At 45.4% G+C, this 24,969-nt stretch overlaps 1 protein-coding gene across 4 annotated transcripts in view; it reads right to left on the bottom strand.

Moving 5' to 3' along the window:
* Positions 1-24,969, bottom strand: part of ltbp1 (latent transforming growth factor beta binding protein 1) — a 281,927-nt gene that overhangs the window by 173,454 nt on the left and 83,504 nt on the right. For all 4 annotated transcript variants that reach the window (XM_056292168.1, XM_056292167.1, XM_056292166.1 and 1 more), the window contains exon 5: positions 6,596-6,763. In XM_056292168.1, the coding sequence (XP_056148143.1) occupies positions 6,596-6,763 (168 nt within the window). The remainder of the gene's footprint in view (positions 1-6,595; positions 6,764-24,969) is intronic.

Genomic DNA, 24,969 nt, shown 5'->3' on the forward strand with positions numbered 1-24,969 from the left:
TCGCAAAACATATGATGCATATAAATGCACATTTGTCTCGAATCAGTTTAAGCAATAAAACCCTTATCCAATTTCACATGTCCCATGTCATATGTCCATACTGCCATACCCATGATGGAGCAGGTAAAATTAAGAAAGAGCTGATCATGGGGTTACATTTTATTCACATTTTATTTTATACTAGAAAATTACATATTTCCATTGCCCATTCAGTGCATGAACTCTTTATCAACAAAAGCAATTTGGGAGGTTTTGTCAAATTTTGCCATTTCCATCTAGTTTTTCGAATGTGATACTTCATAATGGGCATAAAAATTATTTGATGGAGATATGGCTTAGGGATGGATGCCTTTGGGACACTGATTGACGTAGTCTTCGTTTGATGGGTGTGGATGGGGTAGGAATTGAGTGGGACAAATGTCTTGGGACAAAGCAGTTATTATTTTGGCTGTATGCTGGCTCTCCAGCAAAGGGTGGACAGAAAATGGCCACAAAAAAAAGATGTGACATCATCCAAGAAATATGCTCTTTCACTTTACCCAACACTAGGAATAAGTGTAGGACGTCCCAAAGCTAATATGGCAAAGGGACTTGTAAGAGAAGCATTCTGGAAAACCATGCAACCAGTAGGAGCAACGAATAATGTATTCCTGGCAAAAATGTACATATTTGAATATTCAATGTTATCTTCACAGTCAAGATGCAAAACAATAATTTTCAAGCTTATAGTACATGGACAGTCCGGTATTGGGTATAGTCCAGAGGCAACTACTGAGATACACACAGAGAATACAGAGAAGTTAACTGGGAATATGGCAGGTGCACCTCATTCCCAATCTGGACCAACCTTGGCTCTTTCTTCCAACCAATGCAAGAAAGGGGGGGGGGGTAGCAGCATCAACAGAAACCCAAAGGAATGCATACATATTCACATGACCAAGACAAATCATTTTGTCTATTCTGTGGGAGACTCTGTGTGTGTGTGTGTGTGTGTGTGTGTGTGTGTGTGTGTGTGTGTGTGTGTGTGTGTGTGTGTGTGTGTGTGTGTGTGTGTGTGTGTGTGTATTCAAGACTGTGACTGAATAAATGAGTCAGGTACAAAGGGGGCGAGACAATGCAGGAGTGGGGCTAGTCTTTCTTTACCTTACGAGGTGGTTCATTAAGTCCCAGGTGTGCTGGGACTCAGTGAACTTGAGACGGTGATTTTGGCATCATTCTCCGGCCCTATGTGTGCTTTTTCTCATTTGGTATTTGCATTCAGTGGGACTACAAAGAGTGACCGAGAGACAAAGAGGGGGGGATTTGAACCCAGCACTTTGCAGCGAGGCTGCGAGTGTGTACGATCCTGGAGAGCATCCAGTCTAATTAGATTTTAAGACCTGCAGTCTGCCTGGCACCTCGCACAAAAATTCCACTTAATGACTGAAGCAGCAGGACAAGTTGGTCCAGACATGCCAATCTTAGTCTTACAAAATAACCAAGCTCCTGCTGTGGATGGCGGGCACAAGATCTGGTGAAAGAGCCACACACACACCACCACCACCTCAACCACAGCAAGGCAGGCAAGCAGCTCTCTCAAGACACACTAATAGAAACTACATTCTCTCCCTCCTCTTACGGCTCCCAGCTATAGGGGTGAAATTAAAATATATACAAAACCATAGAAGAAGAGAAAAAACCTGACAGTGGGTTCGCTCTCATAGTTCTACTGAAATCTGAGAAGGAGAAAATGACAACTACCAGAGGAGCAGTAAACACAAGACAGCCTGGGGGCTTTAAAAGACCAGGCCTGCATAGCTAATAAACCCCCAAACAACACTGGACTCACTCCTCCAATCTCTCTCTCTCCCTCTCTCCCTTTCCCCCTCTCTCTCGCTCTCTCTCATCACTGCCCTCCATGTTGTCTGTTGCTCTACTTCTCCATATAGGGTTTCATTGGCCACCAGATGATCACCTGACCATAACTTGTTTGCACAGCAGACCAAGAATAGTTGCATTAGTGAGGTCATCAAAACACACACACAGACACACACACACACACACGTGCGTGCACTGTGTGTGTGTGTCTCTCTCTCTAAAGGTCTGGCCTGGAATTTGAATTTAAAATTATTTAAGTAATGATGTGTTGGATGAACATCCGGTCTACCCAGTCAACACTATACAACAACAACCACAGTGTAAACTTAAAGATAGTGAATAAGTTCATATGCACATTAGCTAAAGAAAAGAAGTTAAAATTGTACCCATCAGTCTGTCTATCTGTCTGTCTATCTGTCTGTCTTCGTAGGTGTGTTTCATAACATTGTGGTACATTGTGTGCAGTGTGTGCGCACTAGCTGTAGCTGCACATTACAGGTAGGCATGGCTGCCAGCTCATCTGTATCAGCTGCAGTCAACACAGTAACATAACAGCATGTATGGTGTGACTGAGATGAACTGATGCTCTGGAGAGGTCGGGACAGAGGGTCTTCTGGAGAGGTCGGGACAGAGGGTCTTCTGGAGAGGTCAGGACAGAGGGTGAGGTGGATGAGGGATAAAGGAAGAGGTTGCAGGAGTGTGTAGGGCTGTATTCCCAAAATATTTCCAATATTCACCCCCTCGAGCTTTCTAAATACAGCCGCTTTAAATAGACAGACAGACAGATAGACACACACACACATATATATATATAAATAGATACATAGACAGACAGACACACAGACAGATAGACAGACACACACACATATATATATATATAGATAGATAGACACACAGACACACAGACAGACAGACACACAGACACAGACAGATACATAGATAGATATAGATAGATAGACACACAGACAGACACACAGACACAGACAGATAGATAGATAGATAGATAGATAGATAGATAGATAGATAGATAGATAGATAGATAGATAGATAGATAGATAGATAGAGAGACAGACAGAGAGACAGACAGACAGACAGACAGACAGACAGACAGACAGACAGACAGATAGACAGATAGATAGATAGATGCTTCTATGCATCATCTCCTCAGTTTTGCTGGGTTTGGTTTTTATGTTCAACACCTCATGCCCTCTTACATTTTATATGAGATTAACCTTCCGCTACATTCGCAGGAAATATTTCCTCTACATGAACAACAAAGTGAAAACTATGAGTTAGTTTTGAAAAGAAAGGCTAGCGTAAATCAGCCACCAAATGTTTTTCCTCAGTTTGACGTGGTGTTGGTTAGCCCACACAGAATGGTGTGTGAACATGTTGGAGCAGATACTCCTCCTTCTGTCCCTCCTCTGATACGAGCACAGCAAACCCTGTCCTCCTCCTCCTCTCCCACCTCTCTCATCAGGTGTGTGTCATACACAAGTGTGTGATTTACACCTTCTGGACTCGTGGAGGTGAACCTGGGCTGTAAATGAGCTTGCAGCCTCCCCGGTTTCTATTTCCCCCAAGTCAACACTCCTCTGAGAGCAGAATCGAGAAGAGAAGAGAAGAGAAGAGAAGAGAAGAGAAGAGAAGAGAAGAGAGAGAGAGAGAGAGAGAGAGAGAGAGAGAGAGAGAGAGAGAGAGAGAGAGAGAGAGAGAGAGAGGTTTGCAGGACAGACTGCATGTCTGGACAGGTATGTTAGACTGACGTGCCACCAGGTGCTCCACTTTCATAAGACACATGGATGGAGCAGCAGCTCACATTTTTTTGCAGGACGAGAGTCAAAGAGAAGGTTTCAAAAAGCCCACAGTGAAACACCGCAACTTGCCAACTACAGCAGCGGCAGTTTATTAAGAGTTGAAATTCAACTTTAAACTACTTAAAGCCATTGGACATTGAATATGCGCCTTACTGACGTGAAGCTCTGTGGACTTTGTTTTGTGCTGGACCCTGCTTCGTTATTCAAATCGGAAGATAGGGGAAAAAAAACAATTCTGTAATGTAATCATGTTATCTCAAACAGTAAGATCTCTGTGCTTGTACATTTAGCAATAGACCCCTCCCCCTTTTCTCCCCAATTGTACTTGGCCAATTACCCCTCTCTTCCGAGCCATCCCAGCTCCACCCCCTCTGCTGATCCGGGGAGGGCTGTAGACCACCACATGCCTCCTCCCATACATGTGGAGTCACCAGCCGCTTCTTTTCACCTGACAGTGAGGAGTTTCACCAGGGGGACGTAGCGTGTGGGAGGATCACGCTATTCCCCCCAGTTCCCCCACCCCCCCCGAACAAGCGCCCCGACCGACCAGAGGAGGCGCTAGTGCAGCGGCCAGGACACATACCCACATCTGGCTTCCCACCCGCAGATGCGGTCAATTGCGTCTGTCGGGACGCCCGACCAAGCTAGAGGTAACACGTGGATTCGAACTGCCGATCCCCAACTGAGCAGTAGATTAAGCAGCGAACTCATCTCATAACTTCAACATTTTCATCAGCCTAAGCTGAAGATCATATAAGATTGGCTAAGACAATAAGAAGTAAATGATATCCTCTGCTTCTGTTAAGTGTGTTCAGTGGGTGTGAAATGTTGTCTTTCTATATTTGAAAGGTTGACTAGAACTTGCAAATGTGTACATCACTCAGTGATTATTTTAAAATGGCTTTTCAAGTTAACCAAATGTTGAGAAACATGCCGTACATGAGAAAACATGCGAAAAACTAAAAGATTTATATTACACCGTGAATTACAAGCTCAGGAACATATAAATTGAATTAACGCAATTCAGATTTTGTTGTCCAGTGTTGTGAGCACTGGACACATTACGACAAGCCTGAGGGAGAGTGCACAGCGTGTCTGCTGCACCTTCACCTTCCATCTAACTCCCCACTTTCACAACAGTCAGCCCTGCTTCAAGTGCCTGATGGGAAGGAAGAAATATAGAAACAAAACTCGGGGCGTCCGGGTGGCGTGGCGGTCTGTTCCGTTTCCTACCAACACGGGGATCGCCGGTTCGAATCCCCGTGTTACCTCCGTCTTGGTCGGGCGTCTGTACAGACACAACTAGCCATGTCTGCGGATGGGAAACCGGATGTGGGTATGTGTCCTGGTCACTGCACTAGCGCCTCTTCTGGTCGGTCAGGGTGCCTGTTCAGGGGGGAGGGGGAACTGGGGGGAATAGCGTGATCCTCCCACGCGCTACATCCCCCTGGCGAAACTCCTCACTGTCAGATGAAAAGAATCGGCTGGCGACTCGACATGTATCGGAGGAGGCATGTGGTAGTCTGCAGCCCCCCCCCCCGGATCAGTGGGGGTATGGAGCAGCGACTGGGACGGCTCAGAAGAGTGGGGTAATTGGCTGGATAAACGCGGAGAAAAGGGGGAAACATTTAAAAAAAGCAAAACAAGACAAAACTCGACCTTTAAAACTTTCTGAATGCAGACTCCCAATAGGTTTAAAGGAGCTTTTAGGGGTCCAACATGTTTACAGAAGGTTTTCCCCTCTGTTGTGTTTTAAATCCAGCCATATTGATTCGTCCAGCGTGAGTCAGATAGGAATTTATCTTGTTCTGTCTTCGCTGCGTGTCTGCATTTGTCAGCAACACGAGACGCTCACATCTGCTGCTCATAAGCAGCAGGCAGGTTCAGACACCGCAGCGTGTGCAGCACATTACAGAACACACACCTTTACTGAGCATTTGCCTCGTCACACACCCGGCCCCGCGCTTTCACTGTGTGAACTCCGTTCAAGGACACTCTCCGTTTCTTGATTTACTAGCCTATAAACTGAACCGTGTCATTTGTAATTTCCATCTACTTTCTTTTTAGTTTCCGGACATCTCGTCTGGATTTCTCAACACCGGCCAAGTCATGTGACTGGAGGTATATATGTGTGCATCTTTTAACCCTTGTGTTCTGTTTGGGTCAAAAGGACCTTTTCTAAACAACTATTAACTATACATTTTGTTCATGTCATCAATAACTGAGGTTAGTATTAATGATAGAATAAGTTTTATATAATCTCTTGGGTATTTTTCTTTTTATTTACAATTTCATTTCTGGTGGCACAGTGGTTAGCGCAGTCGCTTCACAGCAAGAAGGTTCTGGGTTCGAACCCCTGGGGTAGTCCAACCTTCAGGGTCGTCACGGGTCGTCCTCTGTGTGGAGTTTGCATGTTCTCCCCATGTCTACTTGGGTTTCCTCCGGGGGCTCCAATTTCCTCCCACAGTCCAAAGACATGTAGGTCAGGTGAATCGGCTGTACTAAATTGTCCCTAGATGTGAATGTGTGTGGGCCCTGTGATGGATTGGCGGCCTGTCCAGGGTGTCTCCCCACCTGCTGCCCAATGACTGCTGGGATAGGCTACAGCATCCCGCGATCCCAATTGGGATAAGCGGCTTGGATAATGGATGGAAGGATTTAATTTCTGCAAAACGCAATGGTGGCCCGGGTTGATGTGACTGGTGAACAGTACATCCATTGATTAGTGCTAATTAACAGAAAATGAGGGTTAAATATTCCAGACACAGCAGTTAGCTTACCAGCACAGTGTTTATAATGTATGATCCGAAACACAAAGCACCTTCAGTGCTGAGCATCTCGTCATCTAGCACATTACAAGCACACAGTACACGGAGATGTCGACACAGAGAGACAGAACAACCTACATTAACAGTACTTACCTACTCTGAAGTTGGGGGCCGTGAGGGTATCTGTCGCATGACCGTTCTCGCTGATGATGGTGGTGGTGTTGCCCAGCTCACAGCTGTTGTGGCATCGGCCCCCTGTGCAGGTCACTTTGCAGATGGTGGGCGTAAAGACCACCTTGATCCTCCCCGTGTGGTTGCCCACTGCCAGGTGGGTCACGGGGTACACCGAGAGGAGAGAAAGAAGGGAGAGAGGCCATGTTTGGTTAGTCTTAGATCTATCATCGGTTAAAGATAAACCACGACGAAGGTCACAAAGAACAGCCAAAGGCACCGATTAAAACAACAACAAAATGAAGTTGTGTTTGTTTCAGTTATTTGTAAATCTTTGGGGCGTGTCTCCCCCTTCCTGTACGTATTCTGAATTCCTCTTAATCTCTTTTTCCTCCTAAATCCAACGGCGTCCTCTGTGACAGTAACAGGAGGGGAAACAAAAGAAAAAAAGAAGAAGGTTGTGAGAGAGAGTTTAGCAAACCAGGTCTGGGATGTGCTCTGGTTCTTCATCAAAAATCAAGTTGTCTGAGAGGTGGGCATCCGTAGGCCACAATGTGCTGCATCGAACCAGGACGGGCACATGGCGGGCACGACAGGTTTTACTTTCTGCGGCTGATATTGTATCTTCTTCTCTGTCCTCCTGCTTCTCTCTAACTTCTCCCTCTCTCTCTTTTTTACTCCTGTCTTCCCGCAAACTATATTCAAGGACAGTGCCTTTCTTAGTCTAAGAAGAGGGGTTCCCACAATCCTCTGCTGGGTGTCAGTAAAGACAGAACCTTTGTTTTTTTTACAATGGACTTTAAATTTACCGCTACCCCCTAAGGACTAAAGAAACAAACTCAACCTGTCCTCCCACTTCCTCCCAAATCTTCTCCGCCTTTCCTCAAACCCAACCTGGCCATCGGCCACATCCACTCTCACACTAACCAAGAGCTGGGTGAGAAATCATTATAACATAATAATAATAATAATAATAATAACATAGCCAGTTGAGGTGGTTTGGGCATCTGATTAGGATGCCTCCTGGGCGCCTTCCTTTGGAGGTTTACCGAGCACGTCCAACTGGGAGGAGACCCCGGGACAGATCCGGAACTCGCTGGAGGGACTACATGTCCAATCTGGCCTGGGAACGCACTGGGGTCCCCCAGGAGGAGCTGGAGGGCGTTGCTGGGGAGGGGGACGTCTGGAGTGCCTTGCTTAGCTTGCTGCCACCGTGACCTGACCCCGGAGAAGCGGCTGATGATGAATGAATGAATGAATAATAATACAACATGGATATGGTGGAATGAGACTAGATATGGTGTAGGGTTTTGGTTGTTGTAATAGAGTGATATAACTTAAGTAGAGTCGTTGCCTGGTCTTAGAGGCTGTATTATAGTAAAGTGAAACCATTTTTTCTTTCGAGCCGTCCCGGTCTCTGCTCCACCCCCTCTGCTGATCTGGGGAGGGCTGCAGACTACCACATGTCTCCTCCGATACATGCGGAGTCACCAGCTGCTTCTTTTCACCTGACAGTGAGGAGTTTCACCAGGGGGACATAGCGCACTGGAGGATCATGGTATTCCCCCCAGTTCCCCCTCCCCCTGAAGAGCCGCCCTAACCGACCAGGGGAGGCACTAGTGCAGTGACCAGGACACATACCAACATCTGGCTTCCCACCCGCAGACAGGGCCAATTGTGTCTGTAGGAACGCCCGACCAAGCCGGAGATAAACACGGGTATTCGAACCGGCGATCCCCGTGTTGGTAGGCAACAGAATAGACCACGACGCCACCCACCCAGACGCCCCTAGTAAAACCATTTTTTGAACTTGTTCAAGTCATCATATCCACATGACTAATGACCATTTCTCAACATTTTCTTGTGTGTAAATATCTTCTGAAAGCCCCAATAGATATGCCTAATATATTATCACATGATCCAAATCAAGGCATTCGGTCAAAGAATACTGGGATATTCAATTCTGTCAGCATCGCCCAACCCCTAGACTAATCTGAACTTTTTTTCTTTCTATTATTGTACCACAACGCTGTTCATCCTCTCGTTCTCATATGTGTACCGTGATTGTCTTTACTACACCTCAGTGTCTGTCCTTCACATCTTCTTGGGCTATGGAAACCCAGTACACACACAGACCTCACCCAGAAACCCCCCCAATTCCTGAGGCAGCGTTTTGTCTCAGCGTTCAGTTGTTCACACCGGTTGGAGGTACAGACGTAGCCGAGGAAGGCAACACTACTGAAGAAGCTGCTCTGGGCTGCCCCACCATTTGATAAAGAGCAGTAGGAAGATGACAATTGAAGGGGGCTCTAATAAGGGGTATTACATATTCAACATCATCTTTAATTACTTGAACATGGCAGTGAGTATCGGGCCACAGCAGTGATAAAACATCTCCGAACCCTTAATTCTGTTGTCTTACGGGTCAAAATGACCCATAACAGTGATAACAGTGTTGAACAGCAGAGAAAAGACTCTACGTGGTCTTTTTTCAACCTGGAATGTGATGACTTTTCCTACAGTGACCCCAACTTTAGAACAAGGGAAACGTCGTTTTTGTTCGTATTTCCATGAAAGCTGTACACCACTAGAGTACTAAGGTTGTCTTAGGGTCATGTTTGACCCTTGGACATATCTGAGTCATGTGTGACCCTATAAAAACGAGTGGTGTCCACTGATTAAATGCAGTCTTTCTGCAGTGTGGAGAGGGAAAACCCAGATAGTCACACAGTTTGTGATGAATGACAGCTTGTTTCTTCATGCAAAATAGATTTGGGGTTTAAGATTAAATTAAGTTGCTTTAATTTAGAGGTTTAATAAAGGCAGGTCATAAATTACCCTTAAGACAAGGGCGGTATACACAATGTGAAGACAACACAGGTTAAAAAAAACATTCTACTTTCATTGGTTAACCAGAACATAATCCGCACACCACTGGCAAGCGTTCCTGGGTTGAGCATACGGAGAGGGGACTCAGGTGAGCATCTGAGACACAACGCAGACATGGGTCCGGGGATGACGAGTGACATGACGGTGACAGCAAACTTGCCGTCATGTCACTCGCCGTCCCTCTCCTCTGAGGTAGCTGAGAAAAAAAACCGTGCTCGAACATCTCGGATGTTTGTGGCGGACAGCTGAAGGCACACAGGATAATTCTGGGAGGCTTTCTGCAGGAGACCGCCAGAGATCCGTCCAAGTCACACTATGTGGAGAGAAAACAGAGGCCAAAGTGTAGCACTACAGAGACAAGAGTCGGAACAGAAAGATGGCTAAGAAGAGACGTGGACGCATAGCTGGCTAAATGGCCATCCGTCTATCACATGGGCAACAAGGGGGTAACAAAAGTTTTAGTCTTCCTGACTTAGGAGCAATAAAACACTCTGCCGTGTCTGCTGTTTCTCACCAAGCAGGTTAGCACAGCGACACAAACTGCACGCCGGGCTAAAGCTAAACACTGTCATCCCAAGTGATTTAGACCCACACACCTAAGGCGCTGTTGTGCAGCAATACATTTATCCACTTTCACAAGACATACAGGGACATAATGAGTCGTAATGAGTCAAAAGGATTTCCTGCTATCCCCGTCCAGGTGTGTGTTTAGACACTGGCGAGCTTCAGCTAGTTCATCACTATTTGTTTTACAGACCCTTTTAGAAGAACTGATCTTGCCTTCCTGCTTGCTGTGTCAAAGTTAAAGGAAAATTCCACTTTGCCCCCAGCCTGGGTCTTACTTTCTTAGTTTCATCCATGCAGGACGCATGCAGTTATGATAGTTTACTCACCCGCTTCATTTTGGAGATTATGAACACGGGACTCTGCATGGAGTTGGACTACCCCAGGGCTCGAACCCAGAACCTTCAAACTGTGAGGTGACCATGCTAACCACTGCGCCACCATGCCGCCCACACACATTCATACCGAGGGGCAATTTAGTGTGGCCAATTCACCTGACCTACATGTTTTTGGACTGTGGGAGGAAACAGGAGCACCCGGAGGAAAGCCGTGTGTGTGTGGAGTTTGCATGTTCTCCCCGTGTCTGCTCCGGTTTCCTCCGGGTGCTCCGGTTTCCTCCCACAGTCCAAAGACATGTAGGTCAGGTGAATCGGCCGCACTAAATTGTCCTTAGATGTGAACGTGTGTGTGTGTGTGTGTGTTGACCCTGTGATGGACTGGCGGCCTGTCCAGGGTGTCTCTTCACCTGCTGCCCAATGACTGCTGGGATAGGGTCCAGCACCCTCGCGACCCTGAGAGCAGGATAAGCGGCTCAGATAATGAATGAATGAATGAATGAACACGGGACCACCGCTGGACCCAGCTTTCCAACGGCATCTTATGAGGCAACCAAACATGAGCCATAAATCTGTCCCTTCAACAATAACAACGGCAACAAGAGAGAAAAAAAAAACCCTTGTGTCTCAATGAGACTGCTCACATGATTTTCCATTATCTATGATTTCTCTATTGAGCTGGCCAGGTAAGTTTATTGATGGCAGAGTTTGCAAAACCCGGTCTAGAAAGCAGAAGCTCTAACCATATATTTGCTCCACCGTGTACTAAACCCGTTGATTCTAATCAACACCCCTTTTCTGCTAGGTAAGGAAAACTAACTGATACAATCAGCTGATTCAGTATACGGGTGGAGGAAATACACGGGCCAGACTTTTACTTTCGGGACCTGGTTTTGCCACCTCTAATCGATGGTTACTACTACCATGCCACGTATAAGCCAGTCAGCCACGCAAGTTGAAATAGGAAGTAGCTCAGCAATGTGATTGACCACTGATTTGGGCTGTGTACTGGCAAGAATCTGGCGATACGATACGTATCAGGATACAGGGGTTACGAGTCAATATATAGTGATATACTGTGATACTGTAAGAAAGGTGATATATTGTGATGGCATAGGCCTGTGTTCTTTGTGCTTATGCTACTTCCTGTCTCAGTTTACGTTGTTGGGTTGGATTGGAAGAGTCAGATGGCTGAAGATAGATTACAACACTTATCTAGCGGTCGTGGGGTTACACACAACACAACATGTTTGTCACCAACCTTTACATGTAAACAATTAAAAATCCATATAGTGGTTTTGAGAATCGATACAGTATCACAACAGATGATATCGCGATACTCGAGTGTATCGGTATTTGCACACCCCTACTGATAATATTGGCCATTTTGGATATAACTTTTAGCTTGCACTTTAATTTCCCCCGCTAAATATGTGTTTTAGATCTCATCTCATCTTCAGCCACTTCTCCGGGGTTGGGTCACGGTGGCAGCAAGCTAAGTGGGGCACTCCAGACGTCCCTCTCACCAGCAACACCCTGCAGCTCCTCCTGGGGGATCCCGAGGTGCTCCCAAGCCAGATTGGACTTATAGTCCTTCCAACGAGTTCTGGGTCTACCCCGGGGTCTCCTCCCCGTTGGACATGCCCGGTAAACCTCCAAAGGAAGGTGCCCAGGCGGCATCCTAATCAGATGCCCGAACCACCTCAACTGGCTCCTTTCGACACAAAGGAGCAGCAGCTCTACTCCGAGCTCCCTCCGGATGTCCGAGCTCCTCACCCTATCTCTAAGGCTGAGTCCAGACACCCTATGGAGGAAACTCATTTCAGCCGCTTGTATCCGCGATCTCACCCTTTCGCTCTCTACCCAAAGCTCATGACCATAGGTGAGGGTTGGAATGGAGACTGACTGGTAAATTGAGAGCTTTGTCTTCCGGCTCAGCTCCTTCTTCACTACGACGGTCCGGCACAATGTCCGCATTACTGCTGGTGCTGATGATGTGGTTTTGATAATTTAGTTAAATTGGACTTACTGAAGCTTGTCGTGCCCAGTTGCTCAAAAAGCACACCATTGTTTAGCTGTGTCCAGTGAGTAAAACATCATAAAGCCAAAAACTATGAAAATAAGACACAGGTTGTAAAAACCCGGAGTTATCCTTCAACTAAGGAGGTGAATTGCAGCAAATGATCACTGCTGGCCAAGGTCCACTCCATCAGAGAGACAGGAGCACACAGACAAACCCATTAACCCTCATAATAACCAGTCTGCCTGGTGTGGAATGAGACAGAAAAAGTAATATTATTACAAATTATTACAAATTGTGAGCAGCAAATAATATGAGAAGTTTTTTTTTCCCCGTTCGCGTTGTATTAGATGTACTGTGTAGTGGAAAGTGTTATACCACAATTGAGGCTTCAAACCTGGTCACCGCAAATCTGTCAAATCTGCAGGCAATATGACAGGCAACCAACTCAGGCTAATGTGTTCTGAAAACTATCTGGTCCATACACAAGTGAATGTTGTGTGGTAAGACTTTGCATGGCATGTCCTTGTGAGGCAGCTAATGGAAAACTAAACACTTCCTCACTAGAAAATACAAGGAAATGCACTGTATCAGTGCACAACCATACACACAAACACTAAAGAGGATATTAAAACAACTCTGAACAAATCTGCCTCCCTGGCATCAGTGGTGGTCTATACATATTGCTGAGCTTAAAAAAAAAACATTTAAAGGTTGATTCTGCTGTGCACACAAAATGGGAAGTAATGTTTTTTTTTCCTGTGGCACACCTACTGAGACAATAAAAGCCTTAACCAGGGGCAAATAAGTGTTCAGCAGCACCAGTACAGACAACCTCCCTCCATTCATACCGATTCAAGGTACCCCTTCTCGCAGTTGAGGGGTTCGTCTTTGGATGACACAGTTTACCGCTTTTGGCATGTCATTTATCCCTTTACTTCCTCTCTTGTTCTCTCCCTCACACTCCCTGCCTTTATCCGAAATTGCCTGCAGAAAATGAGTCTAATAATTCATTTTCGACAGCCCGGCGCAGCAGGCAATGCTTAAGTCTTTATGCCATTACCGCTGGGGCTGCAATTTCAACAAACCCAACTGCTGCCCAACTTCAAGCTCCACATTCCCTGCACACCCTCGCACTGCTAAAGCAGATGTCGCACGCGCGTGTGTGTGTGTGTGTGTGTGTGTGTGTGTGTGTGTGTGTGTGTGTGTGTGTGTGTGTGTGTGTGTGTTTTGGTGAGTGAGAGATGGAGTGCCTGTGAGCAACATTTACCAGCTCTTTTATCCATTGTCATAGGGAATAAAGTGAAGAACAAGATATTGGACTGGTTTTAAACACAGAACAGAATTTGACTACAAGCAACTGTCACGCGTGTTCTGATGCAATAAATCATTTAACTTCACATCAACACTTTTCTCTTTTTTCCCCACAGCGTCAACTGAATGTTGTCATGGGCTGCGATTAAATTCTGCCAACATGTTTCTGAAATTCGGGCTTCAGATGTTGAAAGAAGCTGGTTTTCTGCGTAACGATGACATGCCTCCACATCTCCAACCAGCACCAGAAAAACCCAGTTAGTCTCCTCAATTAGACCATGGTGTGTTTTTGTTTGATTCTGCGGACACAAGTTTACAAAAAGATCCATTTCACTGGGAGGCGTGTGCGTACATATGTGCAAGTGAGTGTGTCCATGCGAGTGTGCATGTGTGTGTGTGTGTGTGCGTATGCGTGAACATAAACCGGTGGGTGTGTGAATATGTATCCATGGCAGAGTGCTGAAATCGCCCTTTACCTCCATATGTAATATGAGAAAGTGGGTGCCACCCAACCCACCGTGCTAAAATAACGACGGGCTGACCCGGTGCGGAGCTGGTCCATTTGGCAGTGATTAATGGTTGGTAGGGATCAATCCAGCAGCTCTGAAATAATAAGCAGCCTCTGGTGTAATTGGCTCACTGGCTCATCCAACATACTTGCAAGCCTGGCTGTTCATAGGCTGAACCACTGACATTACAGGAGCGAGAGGTGAAAGAGAGAAACTGTTGAAGTTGGACTGAAATTTAAACAGTAACAGCTTCTAGCATCACTTAGCCTGTTACTTTAGTCATCATGCAATTTACACTCTTTCTGAAGGAAATAAATAAATAAATAAATAAAATTAATATATCCATCCACCCATCCATCCATTATCTGAACCGCTTATCCTGCTCTCAGGGTCGTGGAGATGCTGGAGACTATCCCAGCAGGCATTGGGCAGCAGGCGGGGAGACACCCTGTGCAGGCCGCCAGACCATCACAGGACAGACACACACACATTCACACCTAGGGACAATTTAGTAAGGCCGGTTCACCTGACCTACATGTCTTTGGACTGTGGGAGGAAACCAGAGCCCCCGGAGGAAACCCACGCAGACACGGGGAGAACATGCAAACTCCACACAGAGGACGACCCGGGACGACCCCCAAGGTTGGACTACCCCGGGGCTCGAACCCAGGACCTTCTTGCTGTGAGGCGACCGCACTAACCACTGCTCCACCAATATATATAAATCTCTATCTCTCTCTCTCTCTCGCGGGAGTGAGTGAACGGAGTGACAGCGTTTTTTGCTTCGGTGTGAGCGAAAATTTCCATGCTTTCTCTTCTGTATTTATTTTCGTGATTAGTTTGTTGTTAGGTGGTGGTGGTTAATTTTTTGGTTAAGATATTGCCGAGTGTTGGCTGTTCAGTGGAGGAGGCCAGCTATGCTGTTGGAAAGGTTGTCGGTTTTGAAAGTGTGAAGTCTGCTTCGCGTATGAACAAAGCTGTTGTCATTTTCCTAGATGACGTGGCCAAAGTTGAAAAAGTTGTCGAAAATGCCGTCGTGATTCGCGACTCTTTCACCCCTGTTCTCCCGCTGGTGAACCTGGCAAAGAAGGTCACTATTTCAAATGCGCCTCCGTTTATTAAGAATGAAGTGTTGGCCATGGACCTGTCGCGTTTCGAGCAGCTGGTGTCCCCCATTAAATTAGTTCTGCTGGGGTCCAAGTCGCCAAAACTAAGACACGTTGTGTGTCACAGAAGACAGGTGTTCATGATCCTTAAGGAAAGCACGGGTGATTTAAACCTGACTTTCACGTTCAAAGTGGACGGTTTTAGTTATAATGTGTTTGCCACCTCTGAGACGATGAAATGCTTCGGTTGCGGTGCAGAAGGACATGTGGTTCGGTCTTGCCCTGAGGCCGGACAACAGACCAGCTCGAACCCGCCTGAAGCGCCGCAGCCTGAAGCGCCGCAGCCTGAAGTACCGCAGCCTGAAGCACCGCAGCCTGAAGCGCCACAGCCTGAAGCCGAGTCTGACTCGCCTGGTGCACAGCAGTCTGCAGAGAAAGCAGAGGAGACCAAGGCAGACACGCAGGACAGGGAGCAGACTGAGAAACAGCACCAAGCTAAGAGTCGAAATGATGCCGATAATGCCCAGACCAGAGAGAAACTGGAAAAATGTAAGCTGACAGAGGAAAAGAAATGTGACAAAGGTAAAACGAACTGCGATCAAAGTGTGGAAAGTGTGGTCAGTGATGAACTGATAGATGAAAACATGTTTACGGAGGAGAATGGTTTAATAGCTAAACGCAGTAAAAGGAAAATGCCTGACAAAGAGCAGGGTAGTGCCAAGGCCAAGAAGTGTTGGATGATTCATCGGATGAGGAAAGTGAGCGGACGCCATCACAAGAGGATGAAACCATTTTTTATCCCCTTGAGAAAATTAGGAAATTTTTAACTGAAACTAAAGGGCAAAGGGCGGTTAAAACCGAACAGTTCTTCCCCGATTTGAGATCTTTTGTCAGGTCTGTAGCACGGCTGAGGAAGAGGGGGCTTTCAGTGACCAAGAGGTTTACCGGCTCAAGAAAATTACGACAAAAGTCAAGGCACAATTAATCGTTGATGATTAAGACAAAATTTGTTCTCCTCATATTGTTTGTATGTGCTTTTCTTGTTGCAGAGACAACTTCTTTCTCTTTCATGGCTGATTTGAAGATAGGGTCTTTAAATATAAATGGAGCCAGGAGCGATGTGAAGAGAGCTTCTCTCTTCAAATTGGTAGAATTGAAAGGGTTGGATGTGGTCTTTATTCAAGAAACTCACAGTGACGCCGTATATGAAAGTGACTGGAGGAAGGAGCGGCCTGGGGAGGTCATCCTAAGCCACAAATTAACTAACAGTGGTGACGTTGGTGTGCTTTTCTCTAAGAGTTTTAGTCCCTCTTCTTCTGAGGTAGAAGAGATAGTGTGTGGTCATATTCTAAAAGTCACAGTACAATATGAAGGTGCGAAATTCATTTTTGTGAATGTTTATGCCCCAGTTTCGGGCGTTGAGAGAATGAGACTGCTGAACATCTTATGTGATGTAATTCACACTTGTACCGATTTTTTTTTGTTTCTGGGAGGAGATTTCAATTGCACGGAAAATGCCAAACTATACAGGAACCATCTAGAGCCTCATCCCGCTTCATCTGCCAAACTTAAGCGGTTGATTGAAACCCATGGCCTAAAATATGTTTGGAGAGATTTTAACAGGAGTGACAGGCAGTACACCTGGAGTCACTCCAAGGACAATTTGTTATCTCTGGCCAGACTTGATCGTTTTTATTGTTTCAAACATCATTTTGGTATCTTTAAATCAAGTCAAATAACTCCTGTTGGTTTTTCTGACCATTGTCTTGTTCAGTGCTCTTTTTTTTATTCAGAATGTTAAAGTACGGAGTGCATATTGGCATTTTAACACTGGTCATCTACATGATAGATCTTTCAGAAAGGCTTTTGAGTTTCTTTGGGCTTTACATGGAAAAAGCAAGACCACTTTCTCTTCAGTACAGCAATGGTGGGATATAGGAAAGAGCAAAATAAGACAATTATGTCAGCAGTATACTCGCAATGTCACTAAGCACATTACCAGATCTCTTAAAGAACTGGAGATTGAAGTAGTAGAATTACAGGGTTTAATTGATTCTACAAGAAATCAAGGGCATATTGAAGCCCTTAAAGCTAAAAAAGCTGCCTTAGCCAACTTGTTGGGCACTGCAGCACAGGGAGCTCTGGTCACGTTTCATGAATGTTTCTCAAATGGATGCCCCACCACAGTTTTTTTTTTGGTTTGGAGTGAAGGAAGGGTCAGAGGAAGATCATTCATTCGTTATGCTCTGGCGATGGAACCACAATAACGGGAACCCCTGAGATCCGCAGATATGCCACCTCCTTCTACAATGATCTGTTTAAAAGTGAATTTGTGGAGGATGCAGAGCTGGCTAGTTCTTTTTATGCTGGGCTACCTCAGGTGGACGGTGATACCAATGCGGTGTTGGATACAGAACTGTCTCTGAATGAACTGTACACTGCTCTCATGAACCTGGGCAATGGTAAAGCACCTGGCATTGATGGACTGCCCGTTGAATTTTATAAGTCCTTTTGGTCTGTGATCGGCAAAGATTTGCTGGAAGTGCTTCAGGACAGTTTGTGCAGAGGACAGCTACCGCTGAGCTGTAGAAGAACAGTTATAACTTTGCTGCCAAAAAAGGGGGATCTACAAGACCTGAAGAACTGGAGACCTGTATCTCTGCTGTGCGGGGATTATAAAATCCTCTCTAAAGTTTTAGCCTCTAGACTTAGAGAGGTGATGAGTAAGGCCATTCATGTTGACCAGACTTACTGTGTGCCCAGCAGGTTAATAAGGGACAATATCACCCTAATTGGGCACGTTTTGGAACTCTCTGGCTCATTGGGTGTAGATACTGGTCTCATTTCCATAGACCAGGAACAGGCTTTTGACCGGGTTGAACACAAGTACCTGTGGCAGACGCTAAATGCCTTTGGGTTCAGCCCAGGTTTCATAGCCAAGATCCAGGTACTGTACCGTGACATTGTGAGTATACTAAAAACTAATTGTGGTTTGGCTGCACCTTTCATTGTACAGAGGGGAGTATGTCAAGGATGCGTACTTTCTGGAATGCTGTACTCCCTTTCCATTGAGCCTTTTCTTCACAAACTCAGAAAAAGATCTCAGGTGTTTTTTTCCCAGGTTGTACCACAGCTGTAAAGGTCTCAGCATATGCAGATGATGTTATGATAATGATTAACAAACAGTGTGATATTGATACCTTGGAGGGGACTGTAGATCTTTTCAATAGTTTGTCGTCTGCTAAGGTAAACTGGGAAAAAAGTGAAGCTGTGATGGTTGGGAAAAGGCCACTTGACAATTTAGTTCTACCGGGAGGGCTGACTTGGAAAAAAGGAGGGATAAAGTACTTGGGAGTTTTTTTGGGCGAAGAATCTGTGTTGGAAAAGAACTGGGAGAACATCTTAGAAAAAATAGAAGGCCGGCTTAAAAAGTGGAAGTGGCTCCTGCCGAGCATGTCTTACAGAGGGAGGACACTTGTAATCAACAATCTAGTATCCTCCTCATTATGGCACAGCTTAGTTTGTGTTGACCCCCCTCCAAATTTACTTTCAAGAATTCAAGCTGGTTTAGTTGATTTTTTTTGGGATAGATTACATTGAATTCCCCAGACTGTCCTCTTTCTCCCAAAGGAGGAAGGCGGACAAGGACTCGCACATTTGGCCAGTAGAGGTGCTGCGTTCCGCCTTCAATTTCTCCAGGGATTGCTTTATGGCCCGAAAGCCTTGGTGTGGAGACCACTGGCACGCATAGTTTTGCAGAAGTTTGGTGGTTTGGGACTGCATGACTCACTGTTCCTCATGGATTTGAAGACTGTGAAGTTTCAAACCCTGCCTCCTTTCTACCGCAGTGTCTTCACAGTGTGGAAGATGGTGGTGAAAGAGAGGACAATGCAAAGTGACTCCCTATACTGGTTGTTGAGGGAGCCTGTGGTGCATGGAGGACGTCTGAACACACCCTGCTGGGCAGGATCGACAGTCACAGAAGTGTTTTGCAGAGCAGGTTTTCTAACTCTTGAATCGGTGGTGAACACTGCTGGACCTGACATGAGCAATGCAGCTGCTCTTGCGGCAGGTCTGGGAGTGCGTTCTGTGAGGATCATCAACAAGCTGCTTGAACACTGGAAACGCTGTCTGACGGGACATGAATTCGTCCTGTTGAATGAATACAGCAATGGTTTGATCGTGCCTCATACAGATGATCCTTTTCCTTGTTTAAGTATTCGTCCCAGCTTTGATGACTGTTCAGGCTTTTTTTTTTTGAATGAGAGGAGAAGTACTTTTCTAAATTTAGAAGAGGCAAAAGGCAAAATACTGTATGGAACGATGGTTAAATGTCTAAACAAGGGTAAACTACACAACCGTGTCGACACACCTTGGCGAAGTCATCTGGGCTTGGGAGTTGATGTCAGACCTGCTTGGCGGGGTCTATACAAACCACCATTAACAAAGAAGGTTGCTGACTTGCAGTGGAGAATTGTGCATGGGATAGTAGCAGTTAATGCTTTTCTTTCTGTTATTGGTCAGGGTGTGAGTGATAAATGTATTTTTTGCCCTTGCAAAGAAACTGTTTTACACTGTTACCTGGAGTGCGTGCATCTGGTACCACTGTTCATGTTGTTGCAAAGTTTATTCAGCATGGTAGGGGAGGTTTTCTCCAAGCACATTTTCATTCTGGGGTTTGTGTATGAACAAACGGTAAAAGAAAAATGTCAACTGATGAATTTCATCCTGGGACAGGCAAAACTGGCCATATATGTAAGCAGAAAGAGGAAGATGGAGAACTCAGTAGACACTGATGTAAAGCTGCTGTTTACTAGAATGGTAAAAGCCAGGATGATGGTTGATTTCAATTATTACAAAGAAATGAAGGACACCCAGCAATTCAATGCTATCTGGGCTTACAGAGATGTATTGTGCTCAGTAAAAGACAACCAACTTGTTTTTTCTGGAGAATTGATGTGATTTACTTTTTATTTTTTACATAATTTATTTATTTGCTTGTGGTTTGAATATGATTGTATTTTTCTAAAATAAAAGTCACTTTTTAAAAATCAAATCTCTCTCTCTCTTTCTGAGCGGAGGTGCGAGTGAGTGTACGGAGTAGCAGCGTGTTGCTTCGGTGTGAGTGAGTTTATAAAACTTTGACTTTTTTTGTCTGGTCCTTTTCACGTGCTTTCTGTGGGTTTGTTGTTGTTTATTTTTAGTTAGTTTTTTTCGGTGGTAGGTTTAAGCAGAGTTGTTTTATTTTCGGTAGCGGTGCTACCGGCCCGGCGGGGCAATATGGCTGCTGTGGGAGGTGGAGGAGCGGCGTTTGAGAAGTTGACACGCCGGCACGCGATTAAAGTGGCTCCGGTAGTCACGTGCTCGGTGGAGGAGCGCTGCCTCGCGGTAGGTAAGCACGTGGGATATGGAAGCATCAAATCGGCGTCCAGAATGAAGGGTGCAGTAGTTATGTTTCTTGACAGTATTGATAAGGTCAACCAGGTGGTGGAAAATGGTGTGGTGATTAGGGACATGTTTACTCCCGTTCTGCCGCTGGTTAATCCAGCCAAGAGAATCGCCATTTCCAATGCTCCTCGGTTCATGAGAAATGCAGGTTTTGAGAAGGAGCTTGCAAGATACGACAGCTAGTGTCGCCGATAAAAATGGTCTCTTCCGGTTGCCAGTCTCCTCACTTGAGACACGTGGTGTCCCATAGGAGGCAAGGTTTCAGGATTTTGTAAAACAATGCAGAGGATTTGGATCTGAAGCTGAAATTCAGGATTGACGAGTTTGACTATGTTGTATTTGTTACATCCGGTACGATGAAATGTTTTGGCTGTGGGTCAGAGGGGCATTTAGTAAGGTCTTGTCCTGAAAGGAGTGAGGGTAAGTCTGAGCCTCAAGGGCTGCTATTGTCCCCCGATGCCGCCGCAAGCGGCGCATCTCCGGCTGGAGGCGGCGCAGCCGAGTTGGCACAGGGCAGACAGGAGGCTGGGAAGCGAGGGGCGGGAGAAATAGACCAGGTGGTGACACAGAAAAAGACCAAGGCTGGGGAACATAAGGAAAATGGACGGACTGAGCAGGCAGGAGAAGGAGGTGTGCAGGTTGAGCATTTTAAAAACATTGAGCACTGAGAAGGTAACAGAACTTGGGCAGGTCACAGCTGATGGCCAGGATGAGCAGGTAGGGGAGGTTGAACAGAATGAAATGGAAAATTAAAACAGTGAGACCATGGCTCATAGCAAATTGGCTGGGCGAGATACGAATTGTCGTCGGAGGATGCAAATACAGCAGACTGCTATTAGAGTGGCAGAGTCTGTACTCGAGGAAGAGGCAGTGATTATGTTGGATGATGAAATAAAATCAAAAAGGTTCCTAAAAGGAAGCCGACTGAAGGTAGACAGGAAAATCTAAAAGCAAAGAGGGCTTCAAAAGATAAAAAGCCATCCCCCTCTTTGTCTGATGCGAACACAGACGAAAGTGACTGTGAGTTAGGTTCCTCTCCTCATACACAGGTGGACACGGAAGGGAGCTATGCCTTTCTGAAAATCAGGAAGTTTTTGCAAGTTACCAAGGGTTTGAGGGCAGTCAAGGTGGAAAATTAATTTCCAGACTTGCAGCTTTTTATTGACTCAGTTAAATGCTTTATGAAAAACACAGGGGACTTTGAGGTGAACACATTTACTGAGCAGGAAGTCTTCAGACTGAAAAAACTTGTACAAAAAGTAAAATTGCAACTGCATGATGATGTTTAAGACAAGTTTGGGTATTTTTATCTTTTTGGTCAGTGTAAGCTTGTTTCTGGCACAGTTCAGCCCCACTCTCCTCATGTGTATATAAAATTAGACACTTTAAATCTGAATGGAGCAAGAGATGACATGAAAAGAGCTGCTGTGTTTAAACTGGTTGAGCTGAAGAAAACAGATGTTTTGCTTGTGCAAGAAACACATAGCAAAGCAGATAATGAAATTGAATGGAAGAGTGATTGGACTGGAAAATTGATTCTCAGTCATAAATCAAATATTAGTGGTGGGGTCGCGATTCTTTTCTCAAGAGATTTTTTGCCATGCTCCCTTGAGGTAGAGGAAGTAGTCAAAGGCTGGCTACTGAAAGTAAGAGCGCATTATGAAAACATAAAACTAGTTTTTATAAATGTTTATGGTCCAACCCTTGGCCCTGAAAGATTATTTTTTTTGGATGTGTTATCTGATGTTATTAGTAAGTGTGACAGTGAGGAGTATTTATTTCTGGGAGGGGACTTTAACTGTACAGAGAATTGCAAGCTGGGGAGGAACCATCAGGAACCACATCCTGCATCTCTTAGTCGGCTCACACGCTTGGTTAATTCGTGTGAACTGAAAGATGTTTGGAGAGTTTTTTTATGGGATCCAAAGGCAGTATACATGGACACATTGAAAAGATAATGCGCTATCCATGGCACGGCTTGATCGGTTTTATTGTTTTAAACATAATTTTAATGTGTTTAAACAATGTAACATACTTCCAGTTTGTTTCTCTGACCACTCTCTTGTACAGTGCTCGGTTTTCATGCAGAGTGTTAAAACAAATAGTGCTTTCTGGCATTTTAACACAGGCCTCCTGAATGATAACAACTTTAGAGATACTTTTAATGTTTTCTGGGGCCAATATAGAAGCCGAAGGTCTAAATTTAGTTCTCTACAGCAATGGTGGGACACTGGCAAGTGTCAGATAAAGCAGTTTTGCCAGCAGTACACTCGCAATGTCACCAGAGACATAGCCAGATCTATGACAGATCTAGAGGATGAAATGGTGGAACTACAGAATTTGGCAGATTCCACAGGAGACAGAGGCCATGTAGAGGCTCTCAAATCCAGAAAGTCTGCTTTGGCTAGCCTGCTGGGTATTACAGCACAGGGGGCACTGGTCCGCTCACGCTTTCTGAATGCCACACATATGGATGCTCCTTCTCACTTTTTCTTTAGTCTAGAGCGCAAGAATGAGCAGAGAAAAACCATTCACTCTCTGCATACTAACACTGGCGTGCAGCTATCAGATTTTTCTGATTCTGAAATATGCAGCAGGGTTTTACAGTGATCTCTATAAGAGTGAATTCAGGCAGGATGTGCTGGGGGCTGAATCATTCTATGATGGGCTAAAAAAGGTTGAGGAAGCACTCAATACAGACCTCGAGGCACAACTGTCCCATGAAGAACTTCATGACGCCCTGCAAAGTCTGGAGAGTGGCAAGGCACCTGGTATAGATGGTTTACCTGTTGACTTCTATAAGTCTTTTTGGCCGGTGCTCGGAGGGGATTTGTTGACTGTTCTGAGGAACAGTGCAACTGAGGGGCGGTTGCCTCAGAGTTGCAGAAGGGCCGTCATTACTCTCTTGCCGAAGAAAGGGGATTTGCAGGACATTAAGAACTGGCCAGTGTCCCTGCTCTGCACTGATTACAAGATCTTTTCTAAGGTGTTAGCAAACAGACTGAGAAAGGTGATGAAGGAGGTCATCCATGTTGACCAGACTTACTGTGTGCCCGGTAGGCTGATCACTGACAACATTACATTAAGTAGGGATGTTTTGGACATCTCTAGTTCATTGGGAGTTGAAACTGGTCTTATTTCCATAGATCAGGAAAAGGCTTTTGACCGGGTTGAACACCAGCACTTGTGGCAAACCATGAAAGCTTTCGGTCTCAGCCCAGGTTTTATAGCAACAATCAAGGTTTTGTACAGTGACATTGAGAGTGTACTTAAAATTAACGGTGGTTTGAGTGCTCCTTTTAAGGTTCATAGGGGAATCAGGCAGGGATGTTCTTTGTCTGGAATGTTGTACTCCTGGCCATTGAGCCCCTGTTGCATAAATTGGGGTGTGAGTTGTCTGGAGTTGCTTTTGCTGGTTGTGGTGCAACTTTTAAGCTCTCTGCCTATGCCGATGATGTAGCTGTGTTTGTAAAGGACCAAAGAGATGTTGATGTCTTAGTAAAAAATGTTAACAAGTTTGGTCAGATATCATCAGCTAGGGTAAACCAGGGGAAAAGTGAGGCACTGATGGTAGGAGAGGGACTGAACGGTAAGCTCATGTTATCTGGGGGGTTGACATGGAAAAGGGGAGGGATGAAATATCTGGGAGTGTTTGTGGGGAATGACACTTTTTCAAATAAGAATTGGGAGAATGTTTTGGAAAAAGTAGAGGGGCATCTTAGGAAGTGGAAATGGATTCTACCAAAACTGTCATATAGGGGTCGCATGTTAGTAATCAACAACCTGGTGTCATCAACGCTATGGCATCGATTAACATGCGTTGATCCTCCAACCAACCTCCTGGCCAAGATTCAGGCTGTGCTGGTGAACTTATTCTGGGACAACTTGCACTGGATTCCTCAGAGTGTGCTGTACCTTCCTAAAGATGAAGGGGGTCAAGGGCTGATCCATCTGGCCAGCAGGAGTGCAGCCTTCCACCTCCAGTTCATTCAAAGATTGCTCACTGGGCCTAGAGACTTAGTGTGGCGACCAGCAGCCTGTGCAATACTTCAACGGTGTTGTGGACTCGGAATGGACTTGCCTTTGTTTCTAATGGCTATTAAAAACTCAGACCTCAACGGATTGCCTGGTTTTTATCGTGGGCTCATAAGAGTGTGGAATATGTTCAAGA

The sequence above is a fragment of the Lampris incognitus genome, chromosome 13 (assembly GCF_029633865.1).
Source record: "Lampris incognitus isolate fLamInc1 chromosome 13, fLamInc1.hap2, whole genome shotgun sequence".
NCBI classification, from domain to species: Eukaryota; Metazoa; Chordata; class Actinopteri; order Lampriformes; family Lampridae; genus Lampris; species Lampris incognitus.